The sequence below is a fragment of the Pseudorca crassidens genome, chromosome 19 (genome assembly GCF_039906515.1).
Source record: "Pseudorca crassidens isolate mPseCra1 chromosome 19, mPseCra1.hap1, whole genome shotgun sequence".
NCBI classification, from domain to species: Eukaryota; Metazoa; Chordata; class Mammalia; order Artiodactyla; family Delphinidae; genus Pseudorca; species Pseudorca crassidens.
This window is the reverse complement of record NC_090314.1, coordinates 7,730,089-7,752,323: the sequence shown is the minus strand read 5'-3', so window position 1 is coordinate 7,752,323 and position 22,235 is coordinate 7,730,089. Positions and strand designations below refer to the sequence as shown.

At 45.6% G+C, this 22,235-nt stretch overlaps 1 protein-coding gene across 5 annotated transcripts in view; it reads left to right on the top strand.

Annotated features, from left to right (window-relative positions):
* MYOCD (myocardin) overlaps positions 1-22,235 on the top strand; it is a 259,110-nt gene that overhangs the window by 148,554 nt on the left and 88,321 nt on the right. For 4 of the 5 annotated variants that reach the window (XM_067717581.1, XM_067717584.1, XM_067717579.1 and 1 more), the window contains exon 1: positions 14,665-15,160. The exons of the other annotated variant lie outside the window; for it this stretch is intronic. In XM_067717581.1, the coding sequence (XP_067573682.1) occupies positions 15,106-15,160 (55 nt within the window). In that variant the 5' untranslated portion in view covers positions 14,665-15,105. Of the gene's footprint in view, positions 1-14,664; positions 15,161-22,235 lie in introns of those variants that run through there. 5 annotated transcript variants of the gene reach the window in all.

Genomic DNA, 22,235 nt, shown 5'->3' with positions numbered 1-22,235 from the left:
TCCTCCACTGATGCCTGATTCTTCCAAGCTCTGGCTGAACTCCCAGTCAGGCTCTTACTTCTGTCTCACCCCCTCTCTTTGAAGGCCAGGTTACCTGCAGCTCCCTTACCTGATTTACCAGGAGCCTCATTAGATTTGGAGAAGGTCGTGTGCAGGGCTTAAGGCGAGTGGGACCCGTGTCTTAAGCCATCTCCTAACCTCCTTGAATTTCAGCTCCTGCCCCTAAAAGAAGAGGAAGACGTGTAGGTCACGGGATTACTATGAGGAAAAATATGTAAGAACTTACATGGATTATATGCAAAGTGCCTCATACTGTGTATGGTCCAGACTGAGTGCTCATCAGTTAAGGAGCAGTAACTATTATTATCACTGTGTGTGGGACAGATGCTCTTTCTTTTTTTTTTTAATGTTTATTTATGTATTTATTTGGCTGCACCAGGCCTTTCGTTGCGGCACTAGGGATCTTCATTGCAGCATGAGGGATCTTTGAGTTGCGGCATGCATGTGGGAGATCTCATTCCCTGACCAGGGAACCTGAGCCCCCTGCATTGGGAGCTCGGAGTCTTAACCGTTGGACCACCAAGGAAGTCCCTGACTTTCTCCGGGGTCTCCCAGGTCTTGATCTCCCCCAGTTGCTCTCCAGTCCTAGCATGGTTTTTTCCCAAGTATCTAAGCATTAGCTCTTAATTAGTGGTTCATAGCTACAAGAAGAGGCATGGGGATAGGACATAGGAAAGAAAGAGAGCAAGAGAGAGTATAAAGAAAGATGGGGTGGGGGGGTGGAGATACAGGTTAGAACATCCATGCTTTAGGAGAATTACTCATTATATTAAAGATCATAGCGAGTAAAGAGAAGGTAAAGAAGAGAGGCCCCTTTCTACAGGAAAGATGGGATTAAAATGAGATAGGAACTTGAGAACTGGACAGGCAGCCCTGAGTCATAAAAATCTTGGTTCAATTCCCAAGAGGGGTCCTGGACAAGACGCATTTCCACAGATCTCAGCTTTCCCGACTGCAAAGTGAGATGGTCCCATTGGATTCATTGAACAAATGCTTAGCACCCATTTATGGGGCACCGGCAGTGTGCAAGGTGCAGTCCTAGGCACTGGGGTTGCCTAGCAGCACCAGAGAGACAAGATTCCTGCCCAGGTGTCAGCCGTGGAGACAAAACAGACCCACAAACGAAAAACCAGATAACTGAATATGATCATTTCAGTCCATGATAAGGGACTGGAAAAAAAAACAAAACAGAGAAACTGATAGAAAGTGGCTGAGAAGAGTGGGCTGCTTCAAGGAAGAAGGTCAGAGAAGGTCTTTCTGTGAAGCTGATTCCTACGTGATTGGAGCCTGGGCCTGTAAAGATCTGGGGGAAAGTGTGTTCCAGGCAGAGAGACGCCTTGGCCACTTGTAGCGCTGAAGGAAGAGAACGGAGTGGTCCGCAGGGCCCACAGGAAGGGAGCACAGGCAAGACTGCCTAGTGAGAGCTGTGGTCTTCACAGGGGATGCTGATGCTGCTGGGGTCAGGGGACCCTGGGAAACACGCACCCTGACCTCACTCTCCCACCTCCGTGGAATCCCAGCCAGAGCTCCCCGTTGGCTGGACACACCGGGAAGTCAGAGGGCAAAGGAACCTATTAACCCTGGCCGTATTGGTCAACCTCCCGAGCACTGCCCCACCCTTGTGACCCCCTCCCCAGAGTGGAGGGTAGGACAGAGGAAGAAGGAGGAAGATCGGAGATGAAAAAGGAAGAGAGCAGATGATATCCAGAATGGCCATGATGAGGTGTGTGCTGTAACTCCGAGGGCATTGGGAAGCCCCTGGCAGTTTTGAGCAAAGAAGGACTTTAAACTGATTTATGTGAAAAAGATCAAGCTGGCTTCTGTGTGGAGAACGGACTTCCCAGGGGCAAGACTGAACGTTGGGAGAATATTTATGAGGTTATTACACCATCTAAATAAATGTTTTAAAATGCATGTTGGGGTGGTTTAGCATGGTGGCTGAAGATAAAGAAAAATAAATGGATTCAGGAAACACGCTGGAAAAACATTTTAGAAGCAAGTCCTGCCATTGCCATGAGCTAAAGGGAGACCCTTCTCCAATGCTGATGGGACATAAGAATGTACGTACACCCTCAAAGTTGCGAACTCTGGAACCTCGGCACCAGTACCAACTCATGTGGCTTTTATAGTGCAAAGTGCATTGAGATAAATGTGTCAGCTCTATGCCGTCTTTATTTATAAGAAGGAGAGAGGAAATAAAGAATTTTCCGAGCCTGGCATGTAGAAAAAGGATGTGTCCAGTCGACCCGATAAATAACAAACTGTAAAGTCTTCTAGTTTTATTGTTGGCATTATCATAAAGAACATGCTGTGCTTATTATCTGGTTAAAGGGGTTTCATTCTTTGTGATGTTGAAGTGAGTTATAATCTTTAATAAACAAATAACGTCAGTAATTTTTAAATTCCAGAGTCATGAATGTTTGTAGGATTTTTTTCCCCCTTTCTCTCTCTCTCTCTCTCTCTCTCTCTCTCTCTCTCTCTCGGATGACGCTTTTTGTCAGATATCAGAAATGCTTTTGCTGTGATCCCAGATGACGTATCATTTCCAGCTAAAGAGCTAAAGTCCATCAATGTCTCTAAAAATCCATCGATGTCTCTTTAATCACAGACTATATCAGTGATGAGCAGTTTAAAGGCTGGTGCTATAATACCAATCCCAAACCATTATTCACTCCTGAGAAGTTCTGATGTCCCATAAATAAATGTAGGTAGACTACCAAATTCATATTCTTATGGAAGGTAGGCCTAGCCTGTAGCTGGTCGCAGATCAAAGGAAACTGTGGGAAGATTTTTTGCTCCTCTGCAAATAAATGACTTAAGATAGTCGAGGGAATTGATCTTTTCTGCCAAATGTATATATAAGCATCACACCCCCTAGAATCTTTAAAAATAAAGAACAAATATGTGAAGCACTTCAGACACATCTGAGGTCAAGTCACAGCCCTACCACTAAGCAGCTGGACGATCTCGGTCAAATCGCTTCACCTCTAAGCAGGGCTGCTTAGAGCAGGGGCTTTGGGAAAATATTTTTCCCGAAGGCAGGGCTCCTGTCTATATAAACACTCTGAGCAACTCAAAATCAGCATGGCAGCACCATTCTGGCAGCCTGATAACACACCAGTGAGAGGAAGTTATCAGCTCACCAGGCTGCCCTCCTGGCACCAGGGCAGGTCACAAGGATCTGAGATGATTCATTAATTAGGCTGCAGTTCTGGAGTTCATTGGGCATCTGGTCAACCCCACCACAGGCTAGAGGGTTAGAGAACAGCCCAAAGGGGAGAAACAGAGACCAGGCAGTAGGGCCCAGCCTATCTGACTTGGGCTCAGAGCACCTAGCCCAAATGACTCTGCTGGCCTCCACAGTTCTCAGAAGACCTAGAAAATTTCAAGGAAGGCAGTCCAAAGCATAGGGGGGCCCCTGATATATGGCATCTGGGTCTGAGGATACTACCCTCTCCGGACCCCAGTTTCCCTACCTGCAAGATGGGAATAAAAAGTGTACCTACGTCCTAAGGCCATTGTGAGTATTAAGTGAGATAACAGAACCATTCAGATCCCTAGTATAGAGTAAGCATTTACTTCATGTCAGCTACTGTTGTTGCACACGTGTGCATTATACACATAAATGTGTTTATACACATAAATATGTATGTTATAGCCCAGATTCAGAAAACTTTTGGATGACAGATGTATCTATCGGTATTTAACACTTGGCTCTATTCTCTGGCAGGTGCAGTGTGTGTCCAGCTTCAAATCACCCATCAGCAAACCCAAACAGAGCAATAACAACAACAAAAAAGAGGACACAAAGCCTTTAGAGTTCTGAGTTCTAGCTTCACAAATTTCCACCCAAGTAGATATTAGTTTGCAGGCTTTTTCTTTTTCTTTTCAAGTAGGGCAAGAATAAAACTTCCAAAGTCTAACTGCCTCAAAATTGAATATTGTTTCCATTTTTATGAGTCACTTAAGCATGGATCATTCCACATTTGTATTTCCAGTGGAATCTTTAGAAAAAAAACTCAGATGCCAGCCAATCCAAACCTGCAGCTCAGGGGTCTGACTGTAGCATCCCTGGCAATGGCTCCCCCACTTGCAGGACCACAGTCTGCTATGAAGCACTGATTTCATGCAGGGACAGCCTGGCCTGATGAAACTGGAGGGTGTTTAAAGGATGTTGACTTTCTCACTGCGTTGGAATGACTCTGGCTGTTTCCACCACAGAAAATAGTTATTTCCCAAATGACCACCATTCACAGACTCTAATATGTAGCATTTGTAGAGCACTTTAAAGTATGTGAGGTGCGGGACGTCCCTGGAGGTCCAGTGGTTAAGAGTCCACGCTTCCACTGCAGGAGGCGTGGGTTTGATTCCTGGTCAGGGAACTAAGATCCTGCATGCCGTGTGGTGCAGCCAAAAAGTAAAAAAAAAAAAAAAGTATGTGAGGTGCTTCTCTGCACCTTAGCTTTGCCCATAAATGCCTTGGTCAATGGATATGCATGACTGTCAGCATGCATATCCATTGGTGGTGGTGTCACCGCCACCATCATAGCCATCTTTGGAGGGGAGCGCTCCTTTTGGGGGAACTTCCCACGTGCCAGGCTCTGTCCTGAGTGCTTTATGTGTATCTATTTACCTATCGGGTCCTCTCTGTAACTTTTTGGATTAGACCACCATCTTACAGATGAGGACACCGAGGCACAGAGAACAGAGAGGTTAAGTAACTTGCCCAAGGTCACACAGGTAGTAAAGGTGGGACCAAGCAAGTACATTCAGGCATCTGGCTCCAGAACCCACAACTTTTGCCATGACTAGCCTTTATGCCACTGCTGCACCTGACCACAAAGGGGAAAATTACACCTCCAACGGCTCCATGTTTCAGTAACCTTTCCAAACCCAGCCCTCTGCAGACATGTACATTTTATTGAATCTTCTGGGATTCATCTTTGGTCATTTTTAATAAATTTTCTTTCAGACACACCGGAAGATACCCCCAGCTTGATGTCATGAAAGCCTTTGACACACAGTTACCATTCCTTAGCTTTAAATGCTAATGTAACAAAATCCTGGCTTTTATGGATTTTTTTTTTGTGGGGGGGAAATGGGTCAGTACCAAGGTCAGTTCGTAATAAAGAATTTTCCAGAAGAAAAACAGAAATTGGCAACGTACTGTAAGAAAATCCTGCATGAGCCAGGAAGCAATGAAGAGATGTTTAAATTTTCCCTGACACGAATACTGACCACCCAGGGGAATAAAGAAAACACCTGTTGAAGCCTGGGCACATGTATACCCAGAGAGGGAAACCAGAGTGGGCTTCTGAGTCACCTGTCAAATTAGAGGCTGCGTGAGCTCGTGAGAAGAACAGCCACACACAGGCCTTGAGACCCAAGACCTGGTCTTGCCTCTACCTAGAGGGACAACTTCCCATGAATCAGTGACCCTCTCTCCTGCGTCAGTTACTTCAGCTGTCAAAAAGTGTCTCAGAGAACTCCCAGAATGGCTACAAAGGAAAGTACACACTCCAGGGCTTTAAAAAGTTAAAAGTACATGTGACCTTGGGGAAAAGAAGCATGAAAATAGTGCAATTATAAGACAGGAAAATCTTAGGGCAGGGAGGGATGAAAAAGTGGAGCACAGAGGATTTTTTTCAGGGCAGTGAAACTACTCTGTATGATACTGTAATGGTGGCTCCGTGTCCTTACACAGTTGTCCAAACCCAGAGAAGGTACAACAGCAAGACTGAACCCTAATGTGAACTGTGGACTCCGGGTTATAATGATGATTCAATGTAGGGTCATCAGTTGTCACAAATGCATTCCTCGGGTGGGATGCTGATAATGGGGGAGGTTGTGTACGTGGGGGTGGGGGAGGGGAGATACAGGAACTCTCTGTGCCTTCCACTCAATTTTGCTACAAACCTCAAACTGCTCTAAAAAAATTAAGTCTTAATAAAAACAAATCTTATAAAAAGAGAACTACTAAGGATTGCAACCCCTGCCTGAACATGGTGTAGGTTTCAGTCTGAGAGTTTCAGGAATCCATTTCTATCAAACTGGCATATCTGTTCTCATCATATCCATAAGGAGGAATTTTGTAGCAGAAGCATTTGGTGGGTCTGAAGGTCCCTTGACTATTTGCTGAAATGAACGATTTTTTTTTTCCAAGTTTCCTTTTACTGAGACCAGCTGAGGGTATTCCTGGTTAACAAGCCTCCCACCATGAATTTTCTTTCCTGTTGTCATAGCTGGTTGGAACAGCACTTGGAATTTTCCCTTTTCAGACATTCTCACTTGGAATGTACTAATTATAAAAGTCAGATGTCAGTTTCAGTTAACCTGTTCTAACTCTCTGTGTGGTGTTTCCAAGGGGAGAGAAATAGCCTTTCTAGACCAGGTCCCCTAGAACTAAAAGCTCTCCTCCCTGACTCACAGCCCTGGAAACGTGGGGTGAGATAAAGGTGAGGTTTGGAAAGCTGTTGAGTGATTGGGGTCCAGGAAACAGCACCGCTGGCCTGCCCCGCCCCTCCGTGCTGGGGCGGTGCTTCTCCATTCCTTGGCCATAATAGGCGTCCAGGGTTAATGAGACTAGGCATGCGTGATTTGTAAGGTCATCTGAAGCAGGTCAGGGATTTATGGGCCTCCATTCTGTTTTCTGGGGAGCGGGGGAGATGGCAGGAGACTGAAGCAAAGGGAAGAGTTAGGAAACAGAATGTGACCAGTTGCAAAAAAAAAAAAGAAAGGAAAAAAAAACAAAGATTTGGAAGAGAAAGCACACTCCCACATCAGATCACACTTTATGAACCAGAAGCAGTTTCATCATCTCTGGAAAGTGTATAAGTTTGCATCGGGCCCTGAATGGAGTGAATCAGAACAAAACAGCCCCTACACCCCAGGTGTCATCCAACCAACCCCTGTTATAACAACTATTTGAAAACCACCATTTAAGATGCGTTGGTAGAGAGAAAGCATCTAAGATGTAGCCAAAGCCCTCAAGAAATGTATAATATATTTGCAGAAGAGAAGATCAAAAACCAGAAACACTATCCTGTAGACAGTAATTCAAATACAAAGTAGGTCAAAGGGCAGTCTATTATGAGAGGATTAACACAGGAAATCAGCAAAGTAGAACAAAAGGAAAAATAGTGGGTTACAGATAAATGAACAGGACATTTCTGTCCCCCAATAGCCTAGAAACTAGTGGAGGGATGTTCGTGTCAAAAGTAATCCATAATACTTGATCAATGCAATAACAAAGTATACGCGAGATATGAATGCAGCAAAGCAAGGAGGGTGTGATTAATTCTGCCTGGGCCTGTCAAAGGTTTTCTGAATAAGGTAAAGTTTGAATTGGGTTTTGAAGTATAAGTAGGATGTCTCTAGACAGAGAAAGGAAGAAGGAATTCTAAGTAAAAGAAACAGGAAAGGAAGGGGGACTTCCCTGGTGGTCCAGTGGGTAAGACTCTGCGCTCCCAATGCAGGGGGCCCGAGTTCGATCCCTGGTCTGGAAACTAGATCCCACGTGCATGTCGCAACTAAGAAGCCCGCCTGCTGCAACTAAGAAGCCCACATGCTGCAACTAAGACCCGGTGCAGCCTAAATAAATAAATAAATATTTTTAAAAAAGAAGAAAGAAACAGGAAAGGAAGAAAGAGAGAAAAGCCTCAGTGTTTTTAAAATTCTTTGTTATTGCAGGTATACAGAGGATGAAACGGGAAGAAAGGCAGGAAATAAAGTAGGAGTTAATGGGTCCAAATTACGTGGGGTTCTCCATGTCGTACTTAGGGGTGTGGACATTATCCTTCAGCAGTAGGGAGCCAAAGAAAGATGTAAGCAGGAAGCAGACTGATCCCGCTTATGATTTAGAAGTACCATTTTGATGACACCATGGAAGATGGGTTGGAGCAGGGAAAGAGAAGGGCAACCACTCAAGAGACACTGGTAATAATCCAGGAAAAAACCAAGGGGGGCTTGAAGTAAGGAAGAGGCATTAGGAGCAAATTAAGGGGTAGGTTCAAAAGGTATTTAGGTGGAGAATGGAAAAAGCATGGTGACAGATTGGTGATGGGGCGAATGAAGGGATGGTGGGCCATCTCCCAAACCAGAAACTCGGGGGCTACTGTTCTGTTCACTCAACAGGAACTGCAGGAGAAAGAGTAGGTGTGTAGGGAAACTTGGTGAGTGGAAGTATAAGTTAGGTGTTGTACCTGTTGTTTTGAAGAGCTTTGGGTAAACCCCAGCGGAGAAGGCGTTTGGATATGTGGGAAAGGACCAACAATGCCTGATCCCTGAGAGAATCTAGAAAGACAAAAACTGACAAGTGTCTATTGGACAAGTAGGTAATTACTTGTCGTCCTAGTGCCCTCACAGAATGGACAAAACAGGGCTTCCCTGGTGGCGCAGTGGTTAAGAATCCGCCTGCTAATGCAGGGGACATGGGTTCGAGACCTGGTCTGGGAAGATCCCACACGCCGCAGAGCAACTAAGCCCATGCGCCACAACTACTGAGCCTGCGCTCTAGAGCCCGCAAGCCACAACTACTGAAGCCTGCGCACCTAGAGCCCGTGCTCCACAACAAGAGAAGCCACCGCAACGAGAAACCCACACAGTGCAACGAAGAGTAGCCCCTGCTCGCCACAACTAGAGAAAGTCCGCGCGCAGCAACGAAGACCCAACGCAGCCAAAATAAATTTAAAAAAAAATAAAAGACAAAGGGGAATTGAAGAATTTGCACCATGCAAATGGCACCCATCCAATACTGAATGACAACCATGAGTCCAGCTGTGGGCATCACACTTCCAAATTCCATACTCCCCATGGCAAGCAAGTCACAGCAGTGTGACAGGCTCTTGCATACACCCTGGATTCATTGCATAAATTCAGTGCAAACCAGATTAAGCAATACTCGTAATGGAGCTGGGACGACTGGTGTAGATTGATTCAAACACTGTTAAATGCACATTTTTTAAAAATTGAAGTATAGTTGATTTACAGTGTTGTGTTAATTTCTACTGGAGAGCAAAGTGATTCAGTTACACATATATATACATTCCTTTTTAATATTCTTTTCCATTATGGTTCATCATAGGATAGTGAATACAGTTCTCTGTGTTATACAGTAGAACCTTGTTGTTTATCCATTCTATACATAATAACTTACATCTGCTAACCCCAACCTCCCACTCCATCCCTCCCCCATATTTTAGATTCCACATATAAGTGATATCACATGGCATTTGTCCTCTTTCTGTCTTACTTCACTTAGTATGATAATCTCTAGTTCCATCCATGTTGCTGCCAATGGCATTATTTCATTCTTTTTTATGGCCGAGTAATATTCCATTGTATATATGTATCACATCTTCTTTATCCATTCATCTGTTGATGGATATTTAGGTTGCTTCCATGCCTTGGCTATTGTGAATAGAGCTGCTACAAACATAGGGGCAGATGCACATTCTTTATTTCAGATCTATGCTCCTCCCACCCTCTTAAAGTGAGAGCAGCAAGGAAGAAGCTGAGGAGGAGGTGATGACAGATGCATGACTTTTTAACACAGTGACCCTGTCCACCAGCAAATGTGGCCCAACTCAGTGGCTCTAACTCTGAATTATCAAATCGGATTCCCTTTTCCTGGGCAGGAACTAGGATAGAGAAGTGAAAGAGAGAAGGGAAGGGTGAGAGGTATTGCTGGTAAGCAGGGGAAGGAGGAGCTGCGACAGATACTTTCCACTGAAACTACTTTCTTTACATGTGTTTAACTTAAAGTCTTTGTTTAAATCAGGCAAAAGTCTTTTTGTACTCAAGTTCATGAAAGAAAACAGGCTATATGAATAGGGTGGGTCACACGAGTTCCATCTGAGATCTCATTACTAGTGTAATAATGACATTGGATTTCTGGTTTATTGGGAGTTTGTGGAGGCCCTGCCACCCTATTCTTGTCCCCTGGAGGTCCAGGATCACATCTGCTTTATCTTTATAACCCTTACAGTGCTAGAACAAGGTCTGTGCTTTATAAACATTTCTGGAATTGAGACTGATAGGCTGAAATTGACAGGAAATTGACACTGAAATTGATAGGTGGAGGCTGTATTCCTGAAGTAGGTAATTGGTAGTCCAGATTTCACCCCTCCATCCCAGGATCTAGGTGGAGCTCCTTGGAGATTAGAGCACAAATTTCGTCACAGGGGTCGCCAAGCGGGACTGCATGAATCTCCCTGAGCTCACACACATGTTCCACTGGCCCCAGAGATGGACTTACTGTGAAGGCAATGAAGCTGAAAATTAAGGGACTTGCACTGGTGCTATGGGTGCCCGGAGGAGCTGAGAATTCTCGAGAGTTCCAGGTGGGAAAAGGAAACCAGGATGTAACTAGGAGGCATTTCTGAGTTGCCATTTCCAGTCAGTTGACTTCAGGGTCCCACGAGAAAGAACTGAGTCTTCATACTCTAGTCAGTTGTCAATCAGAGGTGATACGCTACATTACCCACCACATTTCTAATTTAGCACTCATTTTTTATTTTTAAAAATTTTTTCCATTATGGTTTATCCCAGGATATTAATATAGTCCCTTGTACTATGCAGTAGGACCTTGTTGTTTATCCATCCTGTATACACTAGTTTGCATCTGCTTAACCCCAGCCTCCCAATCCATCCCTCCCCCATCCCCTTTCCCCTTTAGTAACCGTAAGTTTGTTTTCCATGTCTGTGAGTCTGTTTCTGTTTCATAGATATGTTTATTTGTGTCATGTTTTAGATTCCACACATAAGTGATATCATATGGTATTTGTCTTTCTCTTTCTGACTTACTTCACTTAGTATGATCATCTCTAGTTGCCATTTGTAGCTGCAATGGAACATTCTTTTTTATGGTTGAATAATATTCCATTGTATATATAGACCACATCTTCTTTATCCATTCATGTGTAGCTGGGAGGGGTGGGTGATGTGACAGACGACACTGCCATGATTAGATTCTGTTCTATGGTCAAAGTAAAGAGGTTTTGCAGGTATAATTAAGGTTCCTAATTAGTATGACTTTGAGTTCATCAAAAGGGAGTTTATCCTGGATGTGTCTGGCCTAATCAGGTGAGGACTTTAAAAGAATCTTCCCTGAGAGTGAGATTCTCTTGCTGGCCTTGAAGAAGCAAGCCACGATGAGTTCTAGAGCTGCAAGGAACTGGATTCTACCAACAACCAGTGAGTTTAGAAAAGGATGCTGAGCCTCTGATGAGACCACAGCCCCAGCCAACACCTGGATTGCAGCCTGTGAGGTCCTGAGCAGTGGGCCAGCAGCGCCAGGCCCTGAATCCTGACCCATGGAAACTGGAGATAAGAAACGTGTGAGGGCTTCCCTGGTGGCGCGGTGGTTAAGAATCCACCTGCCAATGCAGGGGACACGGGTTTGAGCCCTGGTCCGGGAAGATCCCACATGCCACAGAGCAACTAAGCCCGTGCGCCACAACTACTGAGCCTGCACTCTAGAGCCCACGAGCCACAACTACTGAAGCCCACAAGCCACAACTAGTGAAGGCTGCATGCCTAGAGCCCGTGCTCCGCAACAAGAGAAGCCACAGCAATGAGAAGCCCGCGCACCACAACAAAGAGTAGCCTCTGCTCGCCGCAACTAGAGAAAGCCCGCACGCAGCAACGAAGACCCAACGCAGCCAAAAATAAATAAATAAGTAAATTGGAAAAAAAAGAAACGTGTGGGCTGTTGCAAGCTGCTAGATCCGTGGTAAGTTCTGACACAGCCTTAGGTACCTGAGGGCAAAGGAAAGGAAAGCCAAAACCAGGGAAAAGGATTTGGGATTACCTGGTATGATCAAGAATGGATGCAGAAGAGGGCAGGGTAAAGAGAAGGACCTAAAACACGCAGGAAGAATTGTTCTGGGTAATTATTATTCTTCCAGGTGCATTATTTTGTTTCAGTGCCCCAACACTTCTGGGAAGTGAGCATTTCTAGCTCCATTTTACATGAAGATGCCCAGCATCTCAGAAGACTTCAATCACTTACTCGAGGTCACAGAGGTAGCTTAGATGCAAATGGAGAGCTTCCCAGCAGCTCATGTCTCTCCCTTACATCACATCGCATCCCAGGCTCACGCTAGGCCTCAGGGGGATAGCAAGGCCCCCGAGAAGTGCTGCCAATGTGGTCCAACTGCAGGACAGAGCCTGGGGGCCTGCCGTTGCTGCGTTAGCCCGCTGCTCCCAAAGCACGGCAGCTTGGGACACATGTTTCCCTCGGGAACATCCTCTTTAAATTCCACCAAAAACGTTTTTTTTTTTTTTTCACAAAAAATGCTTGCATAGAGGGGGGAAGGATGAGCTTCTATATGAGCATATTTATATCCATAGATATTCCTCGCCATAGGGGGTATAAATCCCAGAGGGCTGATGTCAGCAGCTCCATGCTCCGATGGGAAACTTGAGGAAGGCTATGGTTACCAGCATTTCCCAAACTTACTCAAAAAAGAAACCCCCCACACACACACGCACACGCACACACACACGCTCTCGGGCCTGCAGAGGGAAAACAATCCACTCCTGTCCAACTCATCTGGGTCAGGCAGACCCTTATCCCGACTTCCACTGCAAGAATTCTCCGCCAGGTTGCCATGTATCGCTCCACAGCCCTCAGGATAATAATCTGTTTGGCTTTTTTTTGTTGAATGTGGCTCTGAATAGTTTTTTCTCTGCTCAGATAATTTAGCAATATTCCTTCTCCCACCGGTCTCCTCCCTGTCAAGGACCTCCCTGCCACAGGTATCTGAAAGCTGGCCAGGGTTCTTCCAGGCTCCTGGGCAGCTCTATTCCCAAACCTCCCTCCACTTGACCTCTTTTCTTTGAAGATCATGAGCCTGGGGTTCAACTGAGGACAAGAACAGGTTGGTAGGAAAAGGGGTCACTCTGTGTCACAGATACCGTAATGCCCCTACCCCCTATGTTCACATCTTAAACCCCAGGAATCTGTACGTTACATCACATGGCAAAGGGTTAAAGATGCAGGTGGAATGAAGGTTGATAATCAGCTGACCTTACAACGGCGTTTATCCAGGTGGGCCCCGTATAATCACAAGGTCCTTAAAATGAGGAGGGAGGCAGAGACGAAAGGGCAGGGCCATATCACGTGAGAAGAACTTGACCCATCATGCTGACTTTGAACGTGAAGAAGCCAGAGACAAAAAACATGGGCGCCCTCTAGAAGCTGGAAAGGGCAAGGAAACTATTCTCCCCTAAATCTTCCACAAGGGAAAGTAGTCCTGATAATACTGTGATGTCAGCCTAGTGAGACCCACTTAGGACTTCTGACCTCCAGAACTGCAAGATAATAAATTCTTGTCGCTTGAAACCACTCAAGTTGTGACAATTTATTCCAGCGGAACTAGGAAAGAGATGCCTTGTGTATGACTGTGTTTCATAATAACTGAGATACTCATGCACATCTTATCCTCCGTAAACGGCCTCTGGGGACAGGCCTCTATCTCCAAGAGGAACAAGGATGGGATTGCTCCGCCTTTCTGACATATCAGGAATTAAGTGGTCTAGTCCAGAAGACCTCATTTATACCAACGACTGGTCAGTTCCAAAGGGTGAACTCAAGGATCCGAGAATTTGGGCAAGGCCCAAACTCAGAGCATTAGAAGCTGTCCCAGGAGCTGTGGTCATATTAGGTCTTCATCTGTCACCCACGGATCTTTGAAGGGTTTAGCACTCTGAGACATAAGCAGGCGTGCATGTAGTGGATGACACTTGGACGCCCACGTGCACAGAAGGTTGCAAATAAATTCAACCCAACACTATGTGTGTATAGTTCCGTGTTATTTTCTGTGCTGCCAACGATTAAGCAAGCTTCTCGAGAGCATGTCTTTATTTTATTTACAGACGAGCCTATCACACCTGGCACATTCTGGATGCGCAATCACTTGGTGTTGGATTCGGGACTCACTCGTGGGAAAAGTCTTTTAGACTTTACCAGCTGAGCCCAAGCCCGGCTCGGACATCCCTCTGCTCCAGAGACCCTCCCTCCTTGAGTCCCACTCTACTGAGCGCCCCAGAAGGGCTTCCAACTCGTGTATCTCCCGCAGGAGAGAGAGCACTGTGTCCTGGCTGCACCTGCAGACAGCCTGAGTCAGGTTTGTCCAAAAAGAGCATATCCCAGAAAAAATGAAAGGCGTTTCGTTTTCTCCGTGGACGTGTATCCAGGTTTGATACGGGAACTGCGACATGTATGCTCCGTCTCTGCCTGCGCAAACGGAGAGAGAATGTGCTCACCCTGGTGCGTTGGAAGCCTCGGTTATTTGCCAGGGGTCCAGCCTGCTTGCCAAGCTCGGTGCGCCCCGGGTGCGCGGGCGCGCAAGTCCCCTCCCGGGGTGGGCCACGCCCGCCGCCCGCCGCCCGCCGCCCGCCTGCCAGCCAGGCTGCAGGGATGGAGGCCCCCTCTCCCCCGGGGTCCCCACCCTCCCACCTGGCCCGCCCACCTGCGCGCCTGACGCTACGCGGCGCCCCGCCCCTCCCCGCCGCTCTCGGCTCCCGGCTCCGCCCCCCGCGCGCGCCCTCCGCATCCCTGCCGCCCGCCCCCGCGCCGCCCGCAGCCAAGAGTTCAGACCGGCTCCCGGGACTCCTCCGGCTGCTCCGCGTCCCGGGCCCCGCTTGCCACTCCTGATTGGCTGAGCTCCTGTCAGTAGTAAAAGAGGATCAGATAGCAAACTGGGGACCTTCATAAAGGCGTGGTGGGGATGCTCGAGGAGCGCGGGCAGCCTATGACATCAGCCGCGCACGCCTGGGATGCCGCGGCGCCCCGCCAGACCCCGAGGAGGCGCAGGGTCCCGCCAGCTGAGAGTGGCGTAGCCCCGCGCGGCGAGGCCGCCACTTTTCTGGGGACTCTGGTTTCGGTCACTGGCTGCCACTGTACTCCTACCCGGGGGAGCTCGCGGAGAGTTGGATGAATTCTGGGTTGTTAACTGCGGTCAACTGGGCTCCCGGGAGCCCGTACCTGGTGGAAGTCAGGGGCCATCTGGCCAAGGGACCAGCGGCTCGCTGAGACTCAACATGACACTCCTGGGGTCTGAGCACTCATTGCTGATTAGGAGCAAGTTCAGATCAGGTAGGGCTAAGGCACTTGGCATTCCTTCTTCAACTTTTCCTCTTCTGCACGTCTCAACTCCACACTGCTTTCCAATAAATGTTTCAAAGCCAGCGCCTTGGCTACTTCAACTCTGTTCCCCAGAAGCACATTTGGCAAGTGAAGAATTGTATGTGCCTTGGGGGGCCTTTAATGTCTTCTGTTGTAAATGCTTTGAGTCACAGAGTGTGGTTTTTGTTTGTGAAAAGGCCAGTCCTTTTACTTTTGTCTCTCTGTTTGCGAGTAGAAATTCTGGAGGGGTCCATCCAACAGGAATAACCTTGAAAGTGAGCAAATAGGGGATTTCAAGTTGGAGAGCTGCACAGTATCAGTCAGAATTGCTGAGACAATGAACCTGATGCTGTTCTATTAGATACAGGAGTCACTTCAAATGGAGCCAATCCAAACAAATGTATTTCCCAAAAAAAGTCACTTGGGGGAAGTAAAAATAGCAAATTTGGAGCACACCAAGTATTTAAAATGACATCACTGTAGGAAAAAAAGAAGTCCAGTGCCACAAATATTTTTTCCCAAACCATCTGATGTTTATAAATGGAGACTTTTCCCCCCAATTTCTGTGTTAGTGGCGATAGAGGAACTTCTCAGAGGACGCTGAGTGAAGGTGAGTGGAGAGGAGACGGGCCTTCAACTGCCTCACACATAGGGTGGTAACTCGCCCCTGGAAGGTGTTGATGTGTGTGGGTCTCCACACTGAGACGGGGAGACTTCTTTGGTTCTTTGTCAATAGCTCTGTGTAGAATATCGGTTTTATAAAAGTGGTAACAAACTGCTCAGTAAATGGTACAACTTCCGCTTAGAAGATGGGTTACTTTATATAAACTGTGATGTGAACATTTCCCATAACAGGTGTTAAAAGGATGCTGGCATAGTTTGCTAAGTTTTCCATAGCCCTTCTAAGTGGGACCACGCAGCATTTCACTTGGACGGATGTTACCAAAAAATGAGAAGAGTGGATGCTGGAAAGTAGGGTCCTCTGGGACTTGCTTAGATGCTCCTGGCTTTTAGATGTCTTGTGGGGTCCACTGGAGATTTTCTATGGCTCTGTACCGTCAAAGCGAGATGAAACCTTGAGAACGGAGGCAGCTACAAGACTCAGTGCCCCGAAGATGCGGGGCCGGTCTGTCAGGGACTAGGTTCTGCAGTGGATTAATCCATCCTTTCCTTTCCGTGGTGAGGTGAGGCGGTTGGTCTGTTAATCCACTAGAGACATGGCCACTGCTTTGCAATTTGGTCAAAACCGCAGGGCAACACTGCCACCTTTCTGAAGAAGAGAGGATGTGGATTTGTTTTGCAAGAAGCTACGCTCATTTCAAAGGCACCCTTGCCAGTTTCCTGCAGGGGCAGGGGAGGAGCTGGTTTGTCTCTAGATGGACTTGGTGATGTACTTGATAGTAGAATTGCGAAACAGACTTACCAAACGAATGCTTCCTTCAGCTGCAGTGCAAAGGCAAGGAAGACAGTGCTCCTAATTCCTGCTTTGGTGGGTCCATGGAGTCCTGGTGTCTCCCAGGTGGACCCTGCAGACCTAGACCCTGCAGCTTCCGAGAATTCCGATGGCAGCCTCACTTTGGTTTTTTTTTTAAACTGGGACAGGCTTCTGTGTCACAGGAAGGATTGCTTTGGGAAGACATGCTATGCTATCGAAGCAGACATAGGCAGGCTTAATCCTCTACCTTTGATAAACAGGGAAATGGGGTCTGGAAATGGACAAAGTGGTTTGGTCCTCTGAATACAAGGGGTTGATAATCTCCTAAAAGACAGAGAAGAAGACAAGTTGAATGTAAAACTAAGTAAATGTAGTGTTGAGGACGGGGATTATTCTTCCTGGAGATAATTACAGCCCTAGCTGCCGGAGCACAGAAGTCTGGCTGGCAGCATGCGAACAAGAGGGCCTCTTCCTAAGAGTCCTCGATTTATTTTATGGCTAACAATGAATAAAGAAGGCCTCTTCTGTGTTTTGATTTCTCTCTCTCTCTCTCTTTCTCTCTTGTTTTTTTCGTCTTCTTCTTTTCTTTCACAAACTACTCAAAATGTGAACTCATAAAACTATCTCAGGGCTAATGTTTGCTTTGACAGTGGGTTCTGGTGTATTTCATTTAAAAAGTTTCAAACAAAAAATACAGGAAACGAAATTGATCATACCAAGGGGCCTGTGTGTAGGGCTGGTTTGTAAGGGAACAGGTAACTGTTTTGACTCTGAAACTGACATGTATGGTAACAGCTTGCAACTGACTTTCTATAAGCTGTATTCCAGTGACCTTGTTATTAACTGCGAATCGGTGCTACTGGAGCAATAAACATGAAAGTTTACATGGGTGAACGTGTTTAGTGATATAAACTCATCTTACTGGAGAGGCCGCAGGGTTTCACAATTGAATGTGCAGATCTAGTGCCAAACTCTGGGTTTTTAGCAGGCACTTCTCCTTATCGGCTGTATAACCTCGAACCTTAGCTAAATTATGTAACTTTATCTGCCTCAGTTTGCTTCGTTTGAATGATGAGAATGATTATAGGATCGTTGTGATGATTAAATGTGATACTACAAGTAGAGCATTTAGAAAAATGCCCGGCACTTAGTAAGCTCTCAAAAAATATTGTTTTATTATTTAAATTCTTAGGCAGGGTGGTCCTGGGTTTGTCACTTCTTCTCTCTGAGTCTTGGTTACTTCATCTGTAAATGTCAGGGTTGGACTAGGTGATTTCTCAGACCCTCTAGAAACATTTTATGGTTCTCTGAAAATGCAAAGATTGGGAATAAGCAAAATTGTGATTGGGCTGTGTGCCAGTTGGGCATAAATCAGAGGCAGTTTACTTAAATGCAGTCATTAGTGTTGCTTTTAAACTAACCACATTTTTATTGTTTTTCATCTTTTCACTGTTGTTATGTCAGTATCTGTAATCAGTATCACTGTCAGTAATTTTCCTCAATACCATAATCCTTGTGTCAGTAAGACACAAGGACCCATACGTGTGTACACATACACACACACACACCATGCACAGAGGATCAAAACGAGAGAGGTCCATTAGTGGGTTTCCCTTCTAAAGAACTATTGTGTTTCTTTTGCTTTTTTCTCTTTTTCTCTTCTCCCCAAACAGCTCATACAAAGGAAGACTCTGCTTCCTGCCATGACCTTACCTCCATCCCCCGAAAATTTAGGGCTGTCAAATTTCGCAAATAAAAATACAGGATGCCTAATTAAATTTGAATTTCAGATAAACAATGAATAATTTTTTAGCCTATATTGGGAGCATACTTTCACCTGAACTAGGCACTTTGCATTTTCTGTGGCAACTAGGCTATAAAACTATATATATTTACCTAATTTAATTGACCTTTTCAGATCTCATTTTTGTCATCTACAAAACAGAGGATTTGACTGGTTCATCTCTGCAGTTGCTTCCAGCCCTAAGATTTGATATTTTCCCAAATGAACGTCCCTGAGTACTTCTGTAAACTTTTGAAGACTATAAACTTCATAGAAGTGTTACTGTGACATTTTTTAACTGTTGTATCCTCAGGAACGGGACATAGAGTAGATGCTCAATAAATTTTTCTCACGTGGATGAATGAATAATTCACACCTGCCATCTTTATAATTAATCCATTATTATTCTAAGATATGATTATTCTAAGACAATCGTTTCAATTGCTTCACGTGTTCAGTCTTCTTTTCTAAATTTCCTTGATGACTTTTGGGTGTGACGTTTACTGGAGCACAAATATCTATTCCCAAATTCCATTTTGCTATTGAAATGACCAGTAGAATATTGGTATATATTCTAATATTAAAACAAAGGTGAATTTTGAAGTAAAATTATTTCAGTGATATAAAAATTTACTACTTGTTTACTTAATGTGCTATCAGAATATCTCTCATTTGCCCACGGTTACAACATTTTCCTGTAACCACAAAGGCAGAGCCTACTATATGCCAGGCGCCGTGACAGATACCGGGAATTCAAAAATGAGTAATATTTTACCCCTGCACCCAGAGCTAACTCTAAGCTAATAAACGTAAAATATACAGGATAATCCCCCTATTTTAAAAGGTCAGTTGATCAGCAGCCTTAATTCCCCTGTAACAAAATACCATAGACTGGGTAGCAAAACAACAGAAATCTATTTTCTCACAGTTCTGGGGGCTGGAAGTCCAAGTTCAGGGCGCCATCATGGAAAGGATCTGGTGAGAGCTCTCTTCCTGGCTTGCCGGCGGCCACCTTCTCGCTGTGTCCTCACATGGCACGGAGAAAGAGAGACAGGCAGACAGCGAGCTCTCTGATCTCTTCTCACAAGGATACTAATCTCATCTTGAAGGCCCCACCATCAGGACCTGATTTAAACCTAATCATTTCCAAAGGCCCCGCATCTCCAAATACTATGACATATGGGAGTTAGAGCTTCAACATGTGAAATCTGGTGTGTGGAGGACACATTTCAGTCCATAGGACCATGTAAGGTAACATATTCATTGGTTCCAGGGATTAGGATGTCGACATCTTCGAGGAGGGGACATTATTCTGCCTGTGACAGCAGCTTCCAATAAGGCATTCCTAACTGTAACCCCTCCACATGCCTCTCTCCTGCAGACTTTGTTCTGTAGCACTTTTCCTTTAATATAGATTATTCAGCCATAATACCTGTGTTTTCCCCAGGGAGGTCCACAGAAGACTAACTCCACAGTACGTTCAAGTTGTTCAGCAGGAAATTTAAAAAAGAGGGAAGCAAAGTACAGTGAAAAATTAAATTGGATTTTTAATTGCAGGATTTCTGAAGCCCTTACTATTTCTCATGTCTATTATGAGCTTCTGAAAGGCAGGGATTCCGAGACATGCTTCACCTTTATTCACACAGCATCTCAGAGGACAAGTTTAGCTGGACAAACACATCGTGGAGAATCCTTTCTGGACAGAAAAACTCACGGTTTCCGACAGTGACTTCTCTCATGGGGTTAATCTCTGTGTCTAGGAAGCTGGCAAGCCCTCCGCAGCCAGCCAGGTGCGCACTCTGTTGCTTTTCCTTCCTGGCTGCTTCCTCCTGTCCTGGGTCCCCCTTTCACTGCTCAAACCTCCGTTATTTATTGGCACCAATGCCCCACCCCGGGAATATCCATCAGAGGATTGTAAGCCATGTCCCCAAGGAGCTCACAGGCAACCTGAAAGGTGCTGAAAAAATGCTATACAAGAGCTACGTATTCATTCATTCATTCAACAAACGTGCAGGAATATTTCTTCCATGTTTCCCTTGTAATGGAGACTGTGTTAGGAGCTGGGGGTTCGACTGGGAAGCAGAAAAGACCCATCCCACGTCCTCACGTGGAATGTTAGAGCTGACCCTCTAATACCCTGTGCGTGGTTCCTGCAAGCCTTCTAGAAGTCCACATGAGAACACAGTTACCGGGATTTTAAAAGATGAGTGTGTTTTAAGTCCTAAATGGGACTTTTAAATCTTTTTTTAAAGCTAGTGGAACATTCAGGGGCCAGCCCATCTACTTCAGACCATTTGCATTCACCTCATATACCAGGTGGGCTCCCCCAGCATCTTAATTACTGTAGCAAGAGCCCCAAACTGCCCCCCTGCACCTAACCTGCCTTATTATTATTATCCATAGCTCCTAGCACTATGGAGGACACTAAACATTTTACTTGATCATTCAGTTATTTGTCCACCAGGGCAGGAATTTTTGTCTGTTCGTTTTCACTGCTTTATTCCCCCGGCACCTCGCACAGTGATTGGCATAGATAAGGCACCATTAACAATGCCTTGAATAGATACATTTTATTTTCCCCCACAAAGACTATTCAGAAACAAAAGTAACCCGTCTATGTTTTTATATAGATTTTAGGCATATTGAAGGAGTGGTGCTTAAGACTAGAACAAAAAAAGAATGAGTGAATATAAGTACAAAATTCAGAAAAGTAGTTACCTCTGCAGTAGGAGAGGCAAGGGGAAGAGCTAGGCGTGGAGCCTGAGTAGGAGAAAGGTTATTGGTGGTGGTCGTAGGTTGAGCAGTGGTGACGTGCACATTGATTATTCAGCAAATGAATTAAATAATGTTCATTCATGGGCCGATGATGACAGTGGGACTTGGACCAGGGATGATGATGGATCCAATTATGTGCATCGGGGGTCTTTGAAAAAAATTGAAAACATAAGTTTTTTAAGACCATAAAGAGTGGCATTCATCTTTTATCTGCTACAGTATATGACAGACACAGTAAGAGTTTGTCAAATAGGACTGAACCAAATTGAATGGATTCTGATCTAACTGGGTTGAATTGGAGAACAACAGAAGTGCCTGGCAGAAGCAGAAGTGCTCAACCCAGCAATTTGAGGATTTTACATACCTCAAAGAAGCCAGACCTGAATAGGAGATGTTGGAACATGAAGGGGTCTTTCATCTTTATTTCCATCTTACTAGCACGATCTCACTGGTCCTCTAGCAGATGGTGACGAGCTTTTTTTTTTTTTAATTAAATTTATTTTATTTTTTATTTTATTTTTGGCTGTGTTGGGTCTTCGTTGCTGCGCGCGGGCTTTCTCTAGTTGTGGTGAGCGTGGGCTACTCTTCGTTGCGGCGCGCAGGCTTCTTATTGCAGTGGCTTCTCTTATTGTGGAGCACGGGCTCTAGGCGCACAGGCTCAGTAGTTGCGGCTCGCGGGCTCTAGAGCACAGGCTCAGTAATTGTGGCGCACGGGCTTAGTTGCTCTGCAGTATGTGGGATCTTCCCGAACCAGGGCCCGAACCCGTGTCCCCTGCATTGGCAGGTGGATTCGTAACCACTGCGCCACCAGGGAAGGCCATGACGAGCTATCTTGAATCTCTGCCCAGATCAGGAAAGGGAAGCTGGCAGGTGTATTTCCCAGGTATCAGTCTTTCCAGTCTCATGCCCGCTCTCCTGTGGGCAGACCTGTAGGGGGAGCCCGTCACGCCCACTCTCTGACTCCATGATCTTGGGAAAGTCAGTGCTGCTCGCTGGGCCTCTGTTTCCATTGTGGTAAAATGATCCCTGCTATTTGTGAGGGAAAGAGTTTT